Source organism: Pongo abelii, chromosome 3 (genome assembly GCF_028885655.2).
Source record: "Pongo abelii isolate AG06213 chromosome 3, NHGRI_mPonAbe1-v2.0_pri, whole genome shotgun sequence".
NCBI lineage: Eukaryota > Metazoa > Chordata > Mammalia > Primates > Hominidae > Pongo > Pongo abelii.
In genome coordinates this window covers 91,907,510-91,930,539 of record NC_071988.2, presented here as the reverse complement: position 1 = coordinate 91,930,539, position 23,030 = coordinate 91,907,510, and the positions used below count along the sequence as shown (strand labels likewise).

Sequence of the window (23,030 nt, the reverse complement as noted above, 5' to 3'; positions counted from 1 at the left end):
TGTAATCCCAGCACTTTGGGAGGCCAAGGTGGATGGATCACAAGGTCAAGAGATCGAGACCATCCTGGCCAACATGGTGAAACTCCGTCTCTACTAAAAATACAAAAATTAGCTGGGTGTGGTGGTGTGCGCCTGTAGTCCCAGCTACTCAGGAGGCTGTGGCAGGAGAATCGCTTGAACCCGGGAGGCGGAGGTGGCAGTGAGCGGAGATCGCGCCACTGCACTACAGCCTACAGCCTGGTGACAGAGCGAGACTCCGTCTCAAAAAAAAAAAAAAAGATATTAACAAATGACAAAATAGCACAAAAACAGCAAGTGAATGAGCTGCAAATTTACCATTTCTCTCAAAAACTGATCACATGCTATTTTTGTTCTTTGATAGCCTCTGAAGGAAACTGAGTAGAACTGGAATGAACAAGGTTCTTTGACAGCTTATTGTCCCAAAAGCCTCACCTTATGAACTGTTCAGAAGTGGAATATGGCTGAATTCCAACATTCACACATTTCCAAATCTCAGCTAACTGTTAGTTCCATGAACTTTCATAAAAAACACATCTATCTGTGTAATCACTATCATGATCAGGAAAGGGAACAGTACTGGAATCCTAGAAATCGGTTCTTTCTCTCTTCCAATCTCTACCTGCACCTCTCCAAAGTAACTATTATCCTGATTTCTATCACTATAGATTGATTTTACCTAGTTTTGACCTTTATACAATGGAATCATATAATAAAGATGGATAAAATAATGTTGTTTTGCCTCTCCCAGTTGCATCTATGATCTACTGGAAGATTTTGTGATTTTACAAATATATATATATATATATATATATTTTTTTTTTTTTTTTTTGAGACAGAGTCTCACTCTGTTGCCCAGGCTGAAGAGTGGTGGCACAATCTTGGTTCACTGCAGCTTCTGCTTCCTGGGTCCAAGCAATTCTTGTGCCTCAGCTGCCCAAGTAGCTGGGATTACAGGTGTGCACCACCACGCCCGGCTAATTTTTATATTTTTTGAGTAGAGACAGGGTTTCGCCATATTGACCAGGCTGGTCTCAGACTCCTGGCCTCAAGTGGTCTGCCCACCTTGGCCTCCCGAAGTGCTGGGATTACAGGTGTGAACCACTGCACCCATCCAATTTTGTGCTATATTTGAATTTAATGCTACATGTCAAGTTCTTGTCTTATTGAGCCTGGGCACAGGCTAAGGTGCCTTCTGTTTTCTAGAGGTAAGTCTTGGCCTGCCCTGGAAAGGACCAATATATACCACAGTGACAGACAGAACACACATAACATAAATCATCCATTTGGGAGTATATGTGTGTGAGGTGTGAGAGAAAGTATCAGTGAAGCTGTTATGAATCAAATGTTTCTGATCTACAAAAATGGTGAACTTATACTTATATGGTTTGACTTTATACGATGTAGAACATACCAAGGAAAGAAGAAAGTTCAAGAAGGTGTTCATACCTGAGAAGTTCTTTCTTATTGATCAAAGCTTTCATATATTCTGAAAGTTTCTTTTGCATTAATGCCAAACGAAGCCAGGCTCTTCCTCTACCTACTGGTGTCCTACAAAAACACAGAAATCAAACAACTGAAAACATAAGCACCAGAAGCAAAGGCTACAGTAGAATCAGTTCACTTATTCTTGCTAATGGTATTCTAGTGTAACAAGCACACTGAGGTGCTCCTCAGGACCTCTCCCAGTACATTCCCATGCAAAGAATTTTTGTGTGTGGGCTAATGCGACCCGGGACAAATGCTTTCAAAAACAATTACTGAATGTAACTACAATTTGAAGACACAGCCTCTGGGAGACCCAACTAAAAATGTTCCATCAGATTAATAATAGCAAATCCTTATAAATTCAGTGTGGATTATATAAATGTCCAAAGCATGAATGTGGACACAGGCAATCTAGGCCTCTATCTGATTAAAATTAAATCGGTCTCATTTGGGAAGGTGGTCACTACTTTATAGTTCTAAGGCAGGCTACAGTCACTAGCTCTTCAGGTTAATTTGACAGCTGTTTTAATCTTGACTCTCAAACCCACTGAATACCTTTTTTCCCTAAGTCAAGTACAGCATGCCACTCCCTTAGATACGATTCTCCCAAGTGCTTTAAAAAATAAGGAAATGTTTGGCATTTCAACAAAAAGACAACCTCTCTTAGATGAATAATTATCCCTCAAGAGCACATTTTTCTTAATCCTCTGTAAACCAATTCTCTCCTGTCAGCACCTATTCATGACATCATGCATTTTAGATTGTTATAAAATAAATTATTAGTACATAATTGTCTTTAGTCTTGCTCTTCAAGGGATAGTTAATAAGAATGCTGTTCCTGAGAAATGGAATTCAACCTTAGACTTACTTAAGTCCTGGAAGATCTTTAACACTTGCTGTTATCTCTGCGGCTTCTGGAACAAGCTTTTCTACCAGTTCTAGAGGCCCCCAGAAGGATTTATTTTGTCCAAGAAAAGTTTTTTTAGCTAAGGCAACAAAAATAAAGCAGTATTTTAATATTCTTTACAACATAAGCGCTCTCTCAGTACACACACACATACACACATACACACACAACTTTTCAGGAAACCAATCCTAGGTTATAAGATGGTTTTAGATTCATTCATGCTTTTAGAATAGATAATATTTTGTGAAAATAAAAAATTCTCTACTTCCCAAGACTCAGCCCTTCTTCTTTCAAGAACAGTTTGTGCTAGCCCTATAATATAATAAAACATTTTAACAATTTAGTGCCTAAAATTGTGTGATATTAATGAAGAAAACAGCTCAACAGAAAACAATATGTAATCCAGAAATAAGCTATGGAATATTGGGAAGTTGGTAAGCACAGGCACACAGATTAAAAAAAAACAACCAACCAAACAAAAAACAACAAGAAAAGAATATTGAGAAGGCAGGAAGAAAGGAAACAAGGGTGAACAAGACCAGATACTGCCCTCAAAAGCTTATAGTTAAGTGGAAAGAACACTGAACCAAGAGTTGGGAGACCTGAGTTCTAGCACCTACTCTGCCACAACTCAATGTGTGACCTTGACCAAGTCATGTCTCATTCTGGGCAGGCCTATTTCCACCTGTCAAACAGAACTACTGTACTGTACTTGATTACTTAATAATGGCCCTTCCAACTGTAACATTTAATGATCTGTATTTTTAAAGCCCTATAAGTCCACTGAGTCAACCATAACCCTGCTCCTATAAAAGACTACATTCCAATGGATTAATATTTTTAATTCAAGCCTCTTATTCTTTGGCTCCACAAAGAATGCTTTCGTCTATAGTATGCATTGCTAGAAAACAGCTGCATGCATATTTGCATTTTGGGGCGATAGCCTACCTTTCAAGCCATGTTTCAGACAGTGCTCCATCACCACAAAGAATTGCTGGAGAGGTGCATAGTCAGAGTCAAGAGTCCTCCCCAGGTTCAGAGCTGATTCAATCAAGCCCTTGATACTCAGCTTGGCCATGTTCATGAGGTTCATGCGTTCATTAGCCATGAGATAATTAGGATCTGCAGCCAAAGGAGAAGAAGATGAAGCCTGGTTACTAGAAACAGCACATTTTAAAATTCAGTATTAGTTGTATTCTTCTCCACCATGTACTCACTGTGAAAAAAAATGCCAGTTTCCTTTAAGAATATCCTCAATGAAGCAGTAAAATGAACTATTTTATCAAATCTCAAGCCTTGAGTTGTCTTTTCTTTCTTTTTTTCTTTGAGACGGGGTCTTGATCTGTTGCCCGAACTGGAATGCAGTGGCATGATCATAGCTCACTGTAGCCTCAACCTTCTGGGCTCAAGTAACCCTTCTGTCTCTGCCTCCCAAGTAGCTGGAACCATAAGCACACACCACCACACCTGGCTAATTTTTTTATTTTCTATAGAGACAGGGTCTCACTTTGTTGCCCAGGCTGGTCTTGAGCTCTTGAGCTGAAGCGATATTCCCATCTCGACCTCCCAAAGTGTTGGGATAATACGCGTGAGCCACCATGCCTGGCTGAGTAGTCTTTTAATATTCTCACCACCGCCTCTGCTATCACCCTAACCTGAGCATCTGTCATAACTCCCTACTGTACTACCTTCACACTGCTCTCTCTGCTTCCATTCTTGCCTACCCCTCTTTTCTCTGCATAATTTGTGAAGTGCTCTAAAAATCAAGCCCCAATGTAGGAAAAAAAGGGTAAAGGGCTTAAACAAACTTTGCATTATGGTATTTTATTATTCTTTAAACTATGCACTAGCATTATTAGTAAAATGCAGTACTAGAACTTCATCAACTCCCACATTTTTAAGTCTTAGCATACAGTGTATGGCTCTCATCAACCAGACAGATAAACTATTTGGGGAAAGGAGCTAAGTGACACATTTTATTGTACTCATTACCTTCATTTATTGGTGCTTACACTGTGCCAGCACTGTGGGCTGCCTCTTACAATTATGATCTCCATCTCTCCTTACAACATGCTGTGAGACAGTCATCAATACAAGGAAAATGAGACTTAGAGAGTAAAGCTTCAGCTGCTCTGCCCTGACTCATTGTATGACCTTGGGCAAGTCACCATCCCATTTTAGGTCAATCAAATAGTTGCAGCTGGCCCATGGGCACAGCCAGTAATAAATGACAGAGCCAGAGGCCAGACTCCTCCTGACCATTCTTTTACATGATTATTTTACCTACTTATTCTCTCATCATATTTAGGTATTCTCTTTTCTTTCCGGTGCTAAAGCAGGCCCATAATAGCTAGGTGGTCCAAGGTGTAACAGTTTATAAGTGGCAGAATCTGGACCTGGATCTGACGTGAAAGCTAATGCTCTCTTTACCTTATGCCATTTATATCCTCCCAAACACCAAATATACCAAATTTGTACTGAAAAACTAATGAAGGCCTAGAGCTCTATGATGTATTCCATTTCTTCTTAGGAAGACTAAAAATACTAATAAGGCTATGCTTCCATAATACAAATAAGCCACTTAACAAAAAACAGACTGTTTAATGCAAATTATCCTAAGCAATTTTCTTCATACGAGGTTTTTATTTATATCTGCTTTCAAAGTTAAATGAGCAGAGTCAAATGGTCAAATTCTAAATTAATCTTCTCATTAAGTTTAAGGACTTAAGGATTTGCAATTCCAACTATATAAATCTTGGTTTGTTGTCATGTTGTCTGAGGTTACTTTTGGAGAAACACTTTATGTGAGAGTCAGAATTGGTATATATTACCATTAATTCTTTCTTGCATAACAACAAATGTTTTAGGGCCATAGTTTAAATGTGGCCATAGCTTAAATGTAGATCAACTTGTCAAGGGTAGTATTCTCACAAGAGGACGGCAAAATACATGGAAAACTATGCCCTGAAAGACAGCCATGAAGAAAACTATCAGATATTAATTTCCATTTATTACCAGCATGTATGTACATTCTAGTGTTTCTGACCTCCTACAATTACTCGAAAAAAGGAACAGAGCTGGGGTGTGGGTATGAATATGTGTAGAGGGCTACTAGCCTTCCCACCTGACATCTCCCAATAGATGGCAGGAGACTATGGTTGGTGCTGGATAACTGCCTGCCCATAACTTTGAGGCATTCACTCTGCCTCAAGCCTGTAGACCATTAATTCAGGAACTTATAACAAGAATAAACAATGCTGCTAGTCAAAGTTTACAAGCTGATTCCAATGTAGTGACAACTAGTCATGTGGGGGAGAGATAGACTTGGGTTAAGTAAAAAATATCATATTGAGACATTTTTCCAAAAGTAGTGATAGATTTATACCAACCCATCTACATTTTCTCATCTTGTTCTTCTTATAATCTGCAGCAGAAATGTTTAAGACATCTGGCTGAGGTCTGGAGTGCATGAACAACAGACAGGTTAACTAGCATCTATGGTAATTAAATTTCTGATACCATGGACTCCATTAGTAAGGTGGTATAATCTATTTAAACTAACTTCCATCAAACATAAACAACCCACCCATTCTTTAAAAAACACTACTCTCAACCTTGGCACTGTTGACATTTTAAGCTAGATAATTCATTTTTATGGGGCTCTGTTCTGAAAACTAATTTTCGCAGCAACCCAGTAGTGGGTAACACTAGATGTCAGTAGCACTGACAACTGTTTTTGGTGGGTTAAGACAACCAAAAACGTCTCCAGACACTGCCAAATATTCTTTGGGAGATTAAATCAGGTCCTTCCACATTGAGAACTACTAATCTAAACAAATGAAAGTCAAACAAAAATCTGTTATAGTAATTTGATTGTTAGATATAAGAGCTTAAAAGTAACAATTCACTCAGAATGGCTATTACTAACAAGACAAAAAATAAAAAATGCTGGTGTGGATGCGGAAAAAAGGGAATTCTCATACACTGTTGGTGGGAATGTCAATTAGTATAGCCTCTATGGAAAACTGTATGGAGGTTCCTCAAAAAACTAAAAATAGAACTACCATATGATTCAGCAATCCCACTACCAGATGTTTATCCAAAGGAAAGGAAATCAACATAACAAAGAGGTATCTGCATTCCCATGTTTAATTCAGCGCTATTCACAATAACCAAGATATGAAATCAACCTAAGTGAATAAAGAAATGTGGTATATATATATACATACACACACACAATTCAGCCATAAAAAGAATGAAATCATGTTGCTTATGGCAACATGGATAAGCCTAAAGGACATTATGTTAAGTGAAATAAGTCTGGGACAGAAAGATAAATACCACATGCTCTCACTCATATGTGGAAGCTAAAAAAGTTGAGCTCATAGAAGTAGAGAGTAGAATTGTGATTATTAGAAAATGAAAAGAGTATGGAGGAGGGGAAGATAGGGAGAGGTTAGTTAACAGATACAAAGCTACAACTAGATAAGATGAGTAAGTTCTAGTGTTCTGTAGCATTGTATGGTGACTATAGTCAACAATTTTTTTATATTTTCAAATAGCTAGAAGAGAGGATTTTGAATATTCCCAAAATAAATAAATGAGTGTTTGAGGCAAGAGATATGCTAACTACCCTGATTTGAACATTACATTGTATACATGAGCCAAAATATCAGTCTGTACCCCTAAATATGTATAATTATTACACATCAAAAATTTTAAAAAGAATATATTGCTCACTGTTAATTAACACAAAAGCTAAAATGAATATTATTTAATGCTTATGATTAACATTTTTGTGCTGCATAGTATACAAAATTATAGCTATTTAGTCTTGCTACGTTGCTCAAACTGGTCTTGAACTCCTGGCCTCAAGCCATCCTCCCATGTTGGCCTCCCAAAGTGCTGGAATTAAAGGTATAAGCCACCACACCTGGCCTACAAATAATGTTGGCTGCTAATAATGAATATTAAATCATTAACCTGATTTGTCACAGAATATTTTCCATTCAACATTACTTGTCTTAAATATTATTCAAGTATAAAATGATTTTGCAAAACTAACCTACCCTGTTAAAAAGGGCTGCAATGACCTGACAAGAGTATGGAGGGGCTTCTGAGGGCAGGTGAATTTCTGTTTGTTGGTATGGGTGTTTATTACACGAGCATGTTGAGTGTGTAACATTGTACTGAGCTGAATACTTATAATATAGGATTCTTTTCTGTGTATTTTGTACTTTTAACTATATAAAGTAAAAAAAAGATTCTGTTATATTGCGTAAGCCAGAAAACCATTTTAAAACTTGCATGACTTTCATGATATCATCAGTCAAGCTTTTCCTATGAGAAAAATGATGTAAAATTTTAAAATGTTCACAACACTGGCATTTAACACTATCATTCCAATAGAGAACTTTCATGCAATTATTTTTTCAATACATATTGAACATCTACTATGTGTTAGACATCGCGTTTAGTGCTAGAAATACAGAGGTAATAATAGACTTAGTCCCTGCCATCAAAGTGCTTACTATTTATCGCAGTTGGTTAATACAAACTTATAGAGAACAAATAGAGCAGTGTACAGTGAACACCTGAAATTTCAGGATAAACATAATCATATTTAACAAAGATCAATTTTATTCCAGGACAAATATTTTATTTTATTTTAATTTTTTAATCTTTCAGATGGAGTTTCACTCTTGTTGCCCAGGCTGGAGTGCAATGGCGCGATCTTGGCTCACTGCAACCTCCTCTTCCCGGGTTCAAGTGATTTTCCTGTCTCAGCCTCCCAAGTATCTGGGATTACAGGCATGTGCCACCATGCGTGGCTAATTTTGTATTTTTAGTAGAGATGGGGTCTCACCATATTGGTCAGGCTGGTCTCGAACTCCTGACCTCAGGTGATCCACCCGCCTCGGCCTCCCAAAGTGCTGGGATTACAGGCGTGAACCACCGCGCCCGGCCCAGGACAATAATTTTAAATGTTCTGTTTGTTTTGTTTTGATTTTTGAGGCAGGATCTTGCTCTGTCACCCAGGCTGGAGTGCAGTGGCATGATCACAACTCACTGTAGTCCCAATCTCCCAGGCTCAAGTGATTCTCCCACCTCAGCCTCCTGAGTAGCTGCGATAATAAACAGGTGTGTACAACCATGCCCAGCTTTTTTTTTTTTAATTTTTTTGTAGAGACAGGGTCTCCCTATGTTGCCCAGCTGGTCTCAAACTCCTAAGATCAAGTGATCCTCTCACCTCAGTCTCCCAAAGTAATGAGATTACAGGCATGGGTCACCATGCCCAGCTAATTAAAAACATTTTTTTTTTGTTAAATGACATAAACCTATTCTATGGAAATGTTAGTTTTCTACATTTCTTAAAACTAAGATAATTGATATGTCATTAATTTAGGGTTTCAGGTAGGCTGTAAGCACAATACAATTTCCTCTGACACAGGGTGCACTTCTGTGGAGAAGACTGAGAAGTACTGCAACTACACTGCAGTAAGAACTCCAACAAAGGTATATACAGGATACCAGGGGAATATGCATAGGAGAAAGGTATCTGACCTGGCTCCCTATTTTTCCTTCAACTTTAGGGGCCAGGTGTGTTTCTATAAATCCTCAGAGGATGAGACTTTTGAGTTCAATCTTAAAGGACAAAAAGAAACGAGTCACGTAAGGAAGGGGTAGCAGTAGAGATGTGAAGGGAACAGGATGGAAGGAATAGCTTAGGTAAAGGTACAGAAGTATGGAAGAACATAACATACACAGAAGAAAAACAACACTGAAAAAATGCCAGGGGTTTAAGTATTAGAGATGAGACAAGAGAAAGAGACAAGGGCTAAGGACTGCTAAGGACCTTGTTTAAGGAGTAGATTTCACCTTAAAGTCAGTGAAGACTTTAACGTGGGATGTTAAAATTTGAATTTTAGAGAAGCCATTCTTGCATCCTTTTGGAAGATGATTGGAAGGGTGCATGAACTCAAAGCTGAGGAGCAAATAAGGGTCTACTGCAATGGCAGAGGAAAATAAATAATAAAGGGTAGAACTAGAGCAGTGGGGCTCTATGGAGAAGAGGGAGTCAGCATGGAGAGACATTCTGGGGTAGAATGTTAGCATTTCACAGCTTGACTATCTGGACATAGTCAAGGAGAATGGAGAGTAACTTTCCTATTTCTAGTTTCAGCGATTAGATGGATGATGGTGCAGATCACATTGGTGGGGAATACAGCAACAGCACTGGACTAAAAAAATCATGTGGAAGTGACTATAGTTAAAATAATACATTATGTTGACTGGTTTTCAAATCAATGTTCTTTCTTTCTTTCTTTTTCTTTTTTTTTTGAGACAGAGTCTTGCTCTGTCACCCGGGCTGGAGTGCAGAGGCGTGATCTCAGCTCACTGCAAGTTCTGCCTCCCGGGTTCACGCCATTCTCCTGCCTCAGCCTCCAGAGTAGCTGGGACTACAGGCACCTGCTGCCACGCCCGGCTAATTTTTTGTATTTTTAGTAGATACGGGGTTTCACCGTGTTAGCCAGGATGGTCTTGATCTCCTGACCTCATGATCCACCCACTTCGGCCTCCCAAAGTGCTGGGATTACAGGCATGAGCCACCATACCTGGCCTCAATGTTCTTTCAAAAGTATGTGATTCTTCACTGCATCTCTTCAAGACTGCTAATTTCCATATAAGGGTATTTTAATAAACTTTACAGAGTCATGTAGCTCATTTAGTTAACAGTGATGATAAAAGTGATCCGAAGCCATATAGCTAACAGTGACAGTCATATTGTTCTGAAAACAAATCATGTCACCAAGGTGCCATTTTATCTCCTTATAGTGCAATGACTAATGTTCATACAGCAAAATCTTGAAATGTTTTCTAAATAACTGAAGGAAAAGAAAGATATATTTAATATTAGTATTAAGTATGTTATACCCAATTCTTGGGAAAGAGAGAATACTTGATATTAATATGTAGCACAATCATAGTTATTCTTCAGAGTTTTCTGATTATCTAACAGATTAAAGCTTTTATCTTATATAAGAAACAAAATGGTTATCACATAGAAGACTTTTCAAAGATGTGTAAAAGCTTTTGGCTGGGCGCAGTGGCTCATGCTGGTGGCTCATGCGGTGGCTCAGGGAGGATCATCTGAGGTCAAAAGTTTGAGACCAGCCTAGCCAACACAGTGAAACCTCGTCTTTACTAAAAATACAAAAATTAGCTGGGCATGGTGGCAGGCGCCTGTAATCCCAGCTACTAGGGAGACTGAGGCAGGAGAATCGCTTGAACCCGGGAAGCGGAGGTTGCAGTGAGCCGAGATCACGCCACTGCATTCCAGCCTGGGAGATAGAGTGATACTCTGTCTCAAGAAAAAAAGAAAAAAAAAAAAAAGCTTTAATATGAGATTAAAAACAACAAACTAACAGAAACATATAGAAAGAAAAGCTTACTCTATGTTGGGAATGACTGAAGAACAATAATTTTAAATAAATCTATTTTGAACTTTTGCAATAATTGTTCTTAGAGTATAAAATTGGACAGAAAATGAGTCCTTGACTGTGAAAGAAAGAAGTGAAAGTACTAAAAAGACCTTAGAGTATAAAACTGGACAGAAAATGAGTCCTTAAATTGTGAAAGAAAGAAGTGAAAGTACTAAAACAGACCTTGTGATAAAACACCATTTAGTTAGCCTGATGACACTTATTTGTATGAGACAATCATGAACTTTTATTCTATCCTCATTTACAAAAAAAAAAAAATTATAATAGAGTCTTAGGACCCTTAAAATATCTAGATATCTATATCCATATCTATATCTATCTATTCTTAATGGCATCTCAGTTATCATATTTCTACTCAATAATAAGAAAATTTACTTAAGTAACATTTTCTCTGGATTGAAATCTGCTACAGGGGTTAGCCAAAAAAAAATTAATCAGCCAGGCTTGGTGGCTCACACCTGTAATCCCAGCACTTTGGGAGGCCGAGGCAGGTGGATTACCTGAGGTCAGGAGTTCGAGACCAGCCTGGCCAAAATGGGGAAGCCCCATCTCTACTAAAAGTACAAAAGTTAGCTGGGTGTGGTGTCGGGCACCTGTAATCCCAGCTACTCAGGAGGCTGAGGCAGGAGAATCACTTGAACCCGGCAGGCGGAGACTGCAGTGAGCCAAGATTGTGCCATTGCACTCCAGCCTGGGTGACAAGAGCAAAACCCCATCTCGAAAAAAAAAAAAAAAATTAACCATAAATTTACTTGTTCTCATTGCTACCTTTTCTTGGTAACAGTATAATCAATGATGAACTTCACTGAGTTAGGACTTGTCATCAGAAAAGATTAATATACTCATCTATGGAGCCAATTAACCTATTATATGACTTCAGGCAAGAAATCTCACCTCTTTGAAGCCTCAATTTCCTCATCAGTTAAATGAGAGGGTTGGGCTTGTTCAGTTTTTTCCCTTGGAAACCATGCACATTCGTAATAGTCAAAATGACATATAGCAACACTGATTCTCAAAGGGAGAGACATATTAATATACCTGGAACCAGAGAAATGACATGTTCTGTTTGGAAAACCCCACAAATGATTGATACCAAATGAACTAGATCCCTTCTACTCTCTGATCTCGGAACATCAACACTGGCATAACCAGGAAAGCTTTTAGACATGGGAAGCTGTAGGCTTTAACAGTACCACGGAATCAGGTTTTGCATTTTAACTAGATCCCCAGGCAATCTGTACGTGCATTAAAGTTTGAGAAGCACTGACCTAGATCACTCTCCTAGCTAGCATATTATAATTCCATGATTTCACAGTTGGCTTCATCAAGGGCAACTAACATACATGTATATAAGTAGAAAGCCCTAGGAGGAAGGAAATAATAAAGATTAGATCAGAAATAAATTAAACAGCGAAAACAACTACTGAGAAAAATCAATAAAATCCAAAGTTGGTTCTTTGACAAGATCAACAATATTGACATTTAGCTAGACTGATCAGTAGAAAAGGGAGAAGATTCAAATTACTAAAATCGGGAATGAAAGAGGGGACAGTTGTATTGACATTACAGAAACAAGGATTATAAGGGAATACTATGGACAATTGCATGTCAACATATTAGATAATCTGGACAAAACGGACAATTTCTTAGAAAGACACAAACTACCAAAACTGACACAAGAAGAAATAGGAAATCTGAACAGACCTACAACAAGTAAAGATCCTGAATTAGTAATAAAAAAAAAAAAAAAAAATAGCACACAGAGGAGGCCAGGACCAGATAGTCTCGTTGTTAAAACCTATCAATCATTTAAGGAATTTACACCAATCCTTGACAGACTATTCCAAAAATTAGAAGAGAGAACTTCCCAACTCATTCTATGATAGTAATATTACCTTGAGACCAAATCAGATAAAGATATCATAAGAAAACTATAGATCAATACTCCTTATGAATACAGACACAAAAATCCTTAACAAAATACTGGCAAACCAAATCCAGTAACATATAAAAAGGATTATATAACTGTACCAAGTGGAATTAATCACAGAATGCAAGGTCGGTCCAACACACAAAACTCAATCAATGTAATACACCAAATTAACAGAGTAAAGAAAGACATCACATGGTCATTTCATTAGAAGCAGACAAAGCACTCGACAAATTCCAATATCCATTAATGATATAAATATTCAACAAACTAGAAAGAGAAGGGAACTTCCTTAGCTTGACAAAGGGCATCTACAAAAAACTCACAGCTAACAAACTTGATGGCAAAAGAGTGAAGGCTTTCTCAAAGATCAGGAACAAGACAAGGATGTCTACTTTTGCTACTTCTAACCAAATTGTATAGGAGGGTCTTGCTAGGGCAGGTAGGCAAGAAAAGGAAATGAAATGCATCCAGTTTGAAAAGGAAGAAGTAAAACTATATTTGCAGATGACATGATCTTGTATATAAAAAATCCTAAGGAATCCACACACACACAAAGTATATAAATAAAATGAGTTTGGCAAGGTTGTAAGGTACAAGATCAATACACAAAAATTAATTATATTTGTATACATTAGCAACAAACAATTCGAAAAAGAAACTTAAAAACAATTCCATTTACAATAGCACCAGAAAAATATTTACCAATAAACTTAACGAAAGAAGTACAAGACTTATACGTGGAAAACTACAAAACTTTGCTGAAAGAAATTTTAAAAGATCAGGCTGGGCGCGGTGGCTCACGCCTGTAATCCCAGCACTTTGGGAGACCTAAGCGGGTGGATCACTTGAGGTCAGGAGTTCAAGACCAGCCTGGCCAACATGGTGAAACCCCTTCTCTACTTAAATTACAAAAATTATTATTTGCAACAAATGGTGGTAGGATAATTGGATATCCAAATGCAAAATAATTTTTTAAAAAGTTCAAAGTAGATCTGAGACCAAAGTGTAAGAGCTAAAACTATAAAACTCTTAGAAGGAAACACAGGTCTAAATATTTTATAACCGTAGGCTAGGCAATGGTTTAGTAACAAAAGAAAAAACATGTAAGGTGGACTTCATCAAAAATAAAAACATTTGTATTTCAAATGACATCATCAAGAAAGTGAAAAGACAATCCACAGAATGGCAGAAAATATTTGCAAATCAGATCCAATATCCAGAATGTATAAATAATTATTACGATTTAACAACAGAAGAGAAATAATCCTAGTAAAAAAAAATGGGCAAAGGCTTGAAATATACATTTCTGCAGAGAAGATAGACAAATGGCCAGAAAGCATATGAAAAGATGCTAATTAGAGAAATACAAATCAAAATGAGATACCTTTTCACACTCACTAGGATAACAATAATAATTATTCATTGAAGGAAATGGTATTAGCAAGAATGTGGAAAACTGGAAACTTTTGTGCCTTGCTTGTAGGAGTGTAAAATGGTCTAGCTGCTTTGGCAGTCTGGCAATTCTCCAAAAAATTAAACATATGAGTTATTTGACCCAGCAATTGAACATTTTCAATATGAAAACACGTCCACACATCATAAAAATGCCAACAATAGACACTGAAGACTAATAGAGGGTGGTGGGAGGGAAGCAGAAAAACTAACTGTTGGGTACTATGCTCACTACCTGGGTGACAGGATCAATCATACCCCAAATCTCACCATCACACAATATACCCATGTAACAAACCTGCACATGTAGCCCCTGAATCTAAAACAAGAGCTGAAATTATTTAAAAAATATATCCACACAAAATGTATGCATTAATGTTCACAGTATCATTCATAATTTGCCCCAAAGTGAAACAAGCCAAATGTCCACCAACCAATAGACAAAATATGATATGCCCATACAATAAAATATTATTAATCCATAAAAAGAAATGAAGTTACGTTACATGCTACAACATGTATAACCTTGAAAACATATACTAAGTGAAAGAAGCCTGACACAAAAGACCACATATTTTATTTTTGTTTATATAAAATGCCCAGAATAGGCAAATCTACGGAGAAAGACATATGTAAATACTTGAAGAAGCCCCTCAAAAAAAATCTGCAGAGACAGAAAATAGACTAGTGGTTGCCAGCGGCTGGGAGGAGGAAGAATAGAGAGTGGTTATTAACGGGTATAGAGTTTCTTTTTAGAAAAGGTGATGAACATATTCCTGGATTAGAGAGTGGTGATGGATGCACAGCTTTGTGACTATACTAACCACCACTGAATTGTACACTTTAAAGTGGTGACCTTTATGGTATGTGAATTGTACCTCAATAAGGCTATTATTAGAAAAAAACACTAAAGTTTTTAGACATAATAATAATATATCTTGTATGTATCTTGATTCAAATAAACCAACTATAAAAAGACATATTTGAGACAATCAACAGACTTTGAAAATGGGCTGAGACACTATAAGACTTTGTTGTTAATTTTGTTAGTTGTGACACTGAAGGATTTACAGGTGCTGAGATGTAATGTTTAGAGTTTGCTTTAAAATGCTCCAGAAACAAAAATGGAGGTATTAGATCAAATAAGACTGGCAATAATTACTGAAGCTGGTGATGGAGATATTTGAGTTCATTAAGCTATTCTTTTTACGTACTATAAAAAGTTGTGTAATTAAGCTGGACAGGGTGGTATGCACCCATAGTCCTAACTACTCGGGGCTGAGGTAAGGCAGGAAGGTCACTTGAGCCCAAGAGTTCAAAGCTACAGTGAGCTACGAGAGCTATGATCATGCTACTGTACTCCAGCATGGGCAACAGAGTTGAGACCCTGTCTCTTTAAAAAAAAAAAAAAAAAAAAAAAAAAAGTTCCATAATTAAAAGTAAAAAATTTAAAGTAAAAGCTCACACCTGTAATCCCAGCACTTTGGGAGGCTGAGGCTGGCCGATGGATAGCTTGACCTCAGGAGTCAAGACCAGGCTGGGCAATAAGGTGAGACCCCCCACTCCATAAAAAACACACAAAAAATTAGCTAGGTGTGGTGGTGCAAACCTGTGGTCCCAGCCCCTTGGGAGGCTGAGGTGGGAGGATGGCTTGAGCCTGGAAAGTGTAAGCTGCAGTGAGCTATGCCACCACCTTCTAGCCTGGGCAACAGAGTGAGATCCTGTCTTAAAAACAAAACAAAACAAAAAGACAAGAAAAGAAAAAAGTAATTCTGCTTTCTCTTACTCCAGGTCAAGGTTTAGCTGCTGGCCTCCTGTAAGAAGGTAAGAAGAAACTAGTGTAGTTTCTTCTACCTCCGTATATAACCAAAAAAAAAAAAAAAAAAAAGACCCTTTTGATGGGCTTTAGCATTGAAATGAGTCAGCTTACTTAACCAAAACCATTATTTTCATATACTCTTACTCATTCTTGGTTAGGTATACATTTCTCTAATCTTTAATAGATTAAAAAAAAAAGTATTAGCTTGCACAAGAGTTCCCTAGGAAACACACTGATTTCTTCTTCATTGGGCTCCCATATCATAATATAATCAATTTTAGTTTTGGAAAGTTTCCCAGACTTCTTCAGTTACCTTTACCTGAGAATTCCATGCTGCAGAAGAATACCTAGAAGATTTCTGGAAACATTTAGAAGTTAGGACAAACCTTTGTTTTGATACAACATAAGAAATTTAGGTGGTAAATACAACCCAAGAATTCCTTGCTTTGCTCAATTTATTGCATAGAAATAATTTAAATGTTTTGGGCTTTACCTAGGTATAAAAAAGAAAAGAAAAGAAAAACAATGTAAATGGATGTCAGAGGGCAATCGCAGTTAGATCTATGATGTAGAAGGGTTAGATCTGTCTCTCTCATATTCCCTGAGTGATGTTGGGGGAAATCCTCATTCTTCTGTTTCATCTGTAAAATGCTGGGGAAGACAATCCTCCTTGGACCTCTTGGGCGCCTACATTTCTTTACTGGGTTATGTCAAGACTACAAGGCCCTGACCACTCTTCCCTGGGCCATTTATGGACCTGATAATGAGAGACCAGGCTTTCCTACTGCTTCCTATAAAAACAATGGGTTCTCCCAACTTGGCCTTCTTCATCTGCAACACAAACCTACCACGTGTGAAGCATGTCACTGAGCCATACAGTGTCACCCCATGGGACTCTGGTCCAAGAAGAACTGGCACAGATATGCAGATGCTCAGGCTGCTTGCATTGTCTTAAGTAATAAAGTCCTTTATCTCTGACCTAGGAGTCTTGTGCCTTTTGCCAGCATCCAAGAAACAGTAAGAGGCTTTATTAGTTTGTTAAAGCAGGTAAACCTCAGACCTGACAAAAACCAGGAATAACCACTGTCCTTAGTTTAACTCCCTGGAATATTGTACATTTGTACTTCAAATGAGATAACACCAAAAGTAATATGAATAAAAGCGTGATAAATCTCAATATACTGCAGTACTTGAGGTAGATCCTAAATGTTGTGGTATCACAGAACACATGAAGGACGGTATTCCAAGTGGTTGGAATGGGTGTGTGAAGTCAGGTGGAGAAAATAAGAGTGGAACAGGGAGTTCTTACTGGGGAGAACTGGAAAACACAGGTAGGGTAGAGTCAGATAAAGAGGTCTCTGAAACTAGACTTGGATATTAATGGAGGAAGCAATGGGAACAACTGTAGTTTTGAGCAGAGAATCAGTGTGCCTAAAATTTTGTTTGGAGATGACTAATCTGAGAAGATTATGCAAAATGAATTTGAGGGAAGAGAATCAAAATGGTCTGCCATGAAGAACTGTAGTGATTCAAGTTTAGAGAGTCATAGAAAAGATAAAGGAAATGACGGGGTCAAGAATAACACTAACATATTTGCCCTGAGAGACTGGAAGAGTGTGCTATAAAGGGAAATGAAAAAGTTGAGTAACTGTTATGGAGATAAAGGGCAAAATAAACTTGGTTTTGGATATCATAAAGGATATTTATGTGGAAGGATTCTCAACATATTATTTTTAAAGACAAGGTCTCACTATGTTGCCCAGGCTGGACTTGGACTCATGGGCTCAAGCAATCCTCCCACCTCAGCCTCCTGAATAGATGGGTCTCCAGGAATGCAACCACCATGCCCAGCTTTCAAGATATTTTTGATCACCTAGTTGTAAATGCAAATGGAAGTTTGGACTTAGAGAGTCATCAGCATAGGACAATAATAGCAATTATGAGAAAAGATGCTTTCACAAGGAGATGTTTTAAAGAGAAATAGAAGGATGCAAGGTTACTAGCCCAGCCTTTAAAGTATGCCCACAATTACAGGCTGGAAACAGCCAAACCAGTGCTTTCAGGAATTTTGTTTTTGTTTTTGTTTTGTTTTGTTTTTTGCACACACCTAGATAGTGGCTAGAGTACAAATGGATATATACCAGAGAGGCAGCACAGGATACTTGAGTGTCTTTCAAACAAAGGTCACAACCCTTTAGTGGGTCACAAAATCAATTTAATGTCCTATATAGTAAGGTTATGTATTGTTTCATGAAACTTTTAATATACATACAAATAAATGATGTGCATACTGAGTTCTGATGAAGATGTATTTTTACAGTCGTTCTTGTGTCAAATAAGTTTAAAGAATTTTGGTGTAGTGGTTAACAGCACAAGCTCTAAAGCTGGTCTGCGGAAGTTTGAACTCTATTCAAACTCTTCCCTAGCTGTGTGACCTTGGGAAAAGTTTTTTCTCTTGTTGCATTTTCTGTTTTGAGATAATTGAGGAATCACATGAAATTGTAAGAAATAATATAGAGAGATACCATGTACTTTTAACCTAGTTCTCCCAAGGGTATCTTGCAAAACTGTAGTACATTATCACAACCGGTATACTGACGTTGAATTACAGTCAAGACACTGAACATTTCCATCACAAGGATCCCCCATATTGACGTTTTATAGCCATGCCCACATCCCTCCTTGCCCCTACTCCATCCTCAACCCATGTCAACCACTAATCTGTTCGTCATTTCTATAGTTTTATCACTTCAGGAACGTTATGTAAATAGAATCATATAGTACGTAACCATTAAAATTGACTTTTTGTTATTCAGCATAATTCTCCGAAGCATTATTCAGGTTGTTGCATGTATCAGTGGTCTCTTCCTTTTTACAACTGAGTAGTATTCCACTGGGAAACTTTCTTAACCTCTGTATGTGTCACTTTCCTTATCTATAAAATGGTGACAGGGCTCTGAAGAGTAAACAAGTTCTTATACGTAACCATTTAGAAGTGCTTGGAATATACTAAGGAAAAAAATTGTTAGCTACTGCAATTATTATGGTCTTCCATATACATAACTTTTTTTTTTTTTTTTTTTGAGACAGTCTTGCTCAGTCACCCAGGCTGGAGTGCACTGGTGCAATCTCGGCTCACTGCAACCTCCACCTCACAGCTTCAACTGATTTTCTTGCCTCAGCCTCCTGAATAGCTGTGACTACAGGCACCCGCCACCATGCCTGGCTAGTTTTTTTTTTTTTTTAAGGAGTCTTGCTGTGTCACCCAGGCTTGAGTGCAGTGGCATGATCTTGACTCACTGCAACCTCCGCCTCCCGGGCTCAAGCGATTCTCGTGCCTCAGGCTCCCAGGAACTGGGATTACAGGCACCTGCTACCATGCCTGGCTAACTTTTTGTATTTTTAGTAGAGACGGGGTTTCACCATGTTGCCCAGGCTGGCCTTGAACTCCTGGCATCAAGTGATCCGCCCACCTCGGCATCCCAAAGTGCTAGGATTATAGGCGTGAGCCACCACGCCTCGCCAATTTTTTTGTTGTTGTGTTTTGAGAGGGAGTCTCACTCTATCGCCCAGGCTGGAGTGCAGTGGCGTGATCTCAGCTCACCGCCACCTCTGCCTCCCAGTTTCAAGCAATTCCTCGCCTCAGTAATTTTTTGTATTTTTAGTAGAGACAGGTTTTGTCATGTTGGCCAGGCTGGTCTCTAACTCCTGACCTCAAGTAATCTGCCTGCCTCGGCCCCGCAAAGTACTGGGATTATAGAAGTGAACCACTACTCCAAGCCATTATAACAATTTTATTTAACTTAATAAGCTTATTGAATGACGATGTGGCACAGTGCTAGAAGCTAATAAAATCTCTTAAGATATGTTTCTTCTGTTTTTCAACATGCATCAAGTCTTAACACCCTCTGCCCCCAAATGCCAAGGAACCAGTATGCAATTTTGGTAGGTAATATTTTACACAGGTATATTATGGCCTAAATTCAAGTACTGTCCTGACCATTTTAATCCTCAGAGAGACGGGCAGTAATCTGGGCCACTGCAAATTTATAAAATCTGTTCAAAAGGCTTGTAATGAGTACAGACAGAAATCCGATATTTATTGAAAAACTAAAGGTAATAAGCTATGTGCCTTTCATTATTTAATTTAATGTTCATAATTTCCCTAGTGAGTTTCAAAACATTTTAGACACAAATTACTAGCATATAAGGAAAGGAGATGCAATATAATAGGTGTTGTACATCATACAATTGTACCCTAAGAAGACACTTCACATTCTAGTAGATATAAGTTACAAACACATAGAATATGAAACTAATCATCACTGTAAAAAATAGTTCAGGCCGGGCACGGTGGCTCACACTTGTAATCCCAGCACTTTGGGAGGCCAAGGCGGGTGGACTACGAGGTCAGGAGATGGAGACCATCCTGGCAAACATGGTGAAACTCCATCTCTACTAAAAATGCAAAAATTAGCTAGGCGTGGTGGTGTGCACCTGTAGTCCCAGCTACTCAGGAGGATGAGGCAAGAAGAATCACTAGCAGAGGTTGCAGTGAGCCGAGATTGCACCACTGCACTCCAGCCTGGGCAACACAGCAAGACTCCCGTCTCCTTAAAAAAAAAAAAAAAAAAAAAAAAAAAATTCAAAAGGGCTGGGCACAGTGGCTCATGCCTGTAATCCCAGCAGCACTTTGGGAGCCCGAGGCGGGGCATCACCTGAGGCCAGGAGTTCGAGACCAGCCTAGCCAACATGGTGAGACCCTGTCTCTACCAAAAAGACAAAAATTAGCCAGATGTGGTGGCATGTGCCTGTAGTCCCAGCTACTCAGGAGGATGAGGCAAGAAGAATCACTAGCAGAGGTTGCAGTGAGCCGAGATTGCACCACTGCACTCCAGCCTGGGCAACACAGCAAGACTCCCGTCTCCTTAAAAAAAAAAAAAAAAAAAAAAAAAAAAAAATTCAAAAGGGCTGGGCACAGTGGCTCATGCCTGTAATCCCAGCAGCACTTTGGGAGCCTGAGGCGGGGCATCACCTGAGGCCAGGAGTTCGAGACCAGCCTAGCCAACATGGTGAGACCCTGTCTCTACCAAAAAGACAAAAATTAGCCAGATGTGGTGGCATGTGCCTGTAGTCCCAGCTACTCAGGAGGCTGAGGCAGGAGAATTGCTTCAATCCGGGAGGTGGAGGTTGCAGTGAGCTGGTATCATGCCATTGCACTCCAGCCTGGGCAACAAGAGAGAAACTCCAGTTCAAAAAAAAAAAAAATTCAAAATAAGAAGCTTCAAATGTGACAGAACTGAACAAAAAACAAAAACAACTACCAGTTCAAATCTGCAACCCACTAGAGTCTGTTATTTTAAAAATTTTTAGGAGGCCAGAAGCCAGTGTTAACACTTTATCTATTAAAAAGCAAACTATAGCTGGGTGCGGTGGCTCAAGCCTGCAATCCTAGTGCGTTGGGAGGCTGAAGTGGGAGGATCGTTTGAGCCTAGGAGTTTGAGACCAGCCTGGGCAACAAAGTGAGACCCTGTCTCTACATACATACATACATACATACATACATACATAAAAATTAGCCAGGTGTGATGGCACATGCCTGTAGTCCCAGCTACTCAGGAGGCTGAGGAAGGAGCCCGGGAGTTCAAGGCTGCAGGGAGCTATGATCATGCCACTGGGCAACAGAGTGATACCTCGTCTCAAAATAAATAAATAAAATAAAATAAAATAAAATTTTAAAAAAGCCAACTGTTATGGCCCATCTGCAATAACAGATGAGAAACAGCATTGAAAACAGCTTAGCAGTTGAAGGTCTCCAGAAAAGATCTGAGCCTGCATATCATCAGCTTTTTCTGAGTCTGAAATGAGGATTCTTCCCAGACCCTGAATTGCTATTGTGTGTTCTGCGTGTTATGTGCAGGTAATACTCCATAACTTATTTCTTCTTGGTACTAGCACTTATTTATAACATCTCCAAGTTACGTAATACAGTTGTGTGAAATGCTGGAATTTTACATAACTGTGATTGAGACCATGAGGCAAGAAAAGCAGAGAAGGATATCGAGAAGAATGAAATGATCAAAAGAGTTAAAGTGAAGCCATCTCCCTCTCCCCATTCTCATTTTTTTTTTAAACTACTTTTCAGAAAGACTTTTCTGTAAAGAGGATCTTGATCAACATTACCATATATCACTTGACTGGAAATCTATTAAGATCATGAAGGTACTGACATAATCAGCATCTTCTGGATATTTTATGTACTATACTGTTAAAGTTCATCTTCTCTCCCTTTTGGAGTTCACCTATAATAACCATCCACAAAAATCCCAGCAAAAATAAAATTAAAAAAAAAAAGGAGTCTGACTCTCACAGTAAGCTTGACTCTTGCATTATTAATACCTTGTATTAAAGAAATTGAATCTTGCCTGTGATGAGTCATGGTAAAGTTCTTAAGAAGGGGATAAATTTTATGTAGCATTTTCCTTTAATATCTAGTCTATCAAAGGAATTAAAGCCTTAAACCTGGTGGTGCCTAGCCAATAATTATTAATAATAATAATGATAATAGGCCAGGCACAGTGGTTCACACCTGTAATCCCAGCACTTTGACAGGCTGAGGCAGGTGGATCACTTGAGGTCAGGAGTTCGAGACCAGCCTGGCCAACATGTTGAAACCCCGTCTCTACTAAAAATACAAAAAAAATTAGCCAGGGATGGTGGTATGCACCTATAATCCCAGCTACTTGGGAAGCTGAGGCAGGAGAACTGCTTGAACCCCAGGAGGCAGAAGTTGCAGTGAGGTGAGATCGCTCCACTGCACCGCAGCCTGGACGATGGAGTGAGATTCCGTTTCGAAATAAATAAATAAATAAATAAAATAATAATAATAATAGCAGCTAACACAATAGT

The 23,030-nt window shown here is 38.6% G+C and overlaps 1 protein-coding gene across 1 annotated transcript in view; it reads right to left on the bottom strand.

Annotated features, from left to right (window-relative positions):
* The window catches only part of RUFY3 (RUN and FYVE domain containing 3), a gene marked incomplete at its 5' end in the record, with an annotated part of 69,846 nt that overhangs the window by 26,086 nt on the left and 20,730 nt on the right, over positions 1 to 23,030 (bottom strand). The window contains 3 exon segments of the mRNA NM_001133419.1: positions 1,468 to 1,569; positions 2,375 to 2,492; positions 3,362 to 3,535. Of these exon segments, the coding sequence (NP_001126891.1) occupies positions 1,468 to 1,569; positions 2,375 to 2,492; positions 3,362 to 3,535 (394 nt within the window).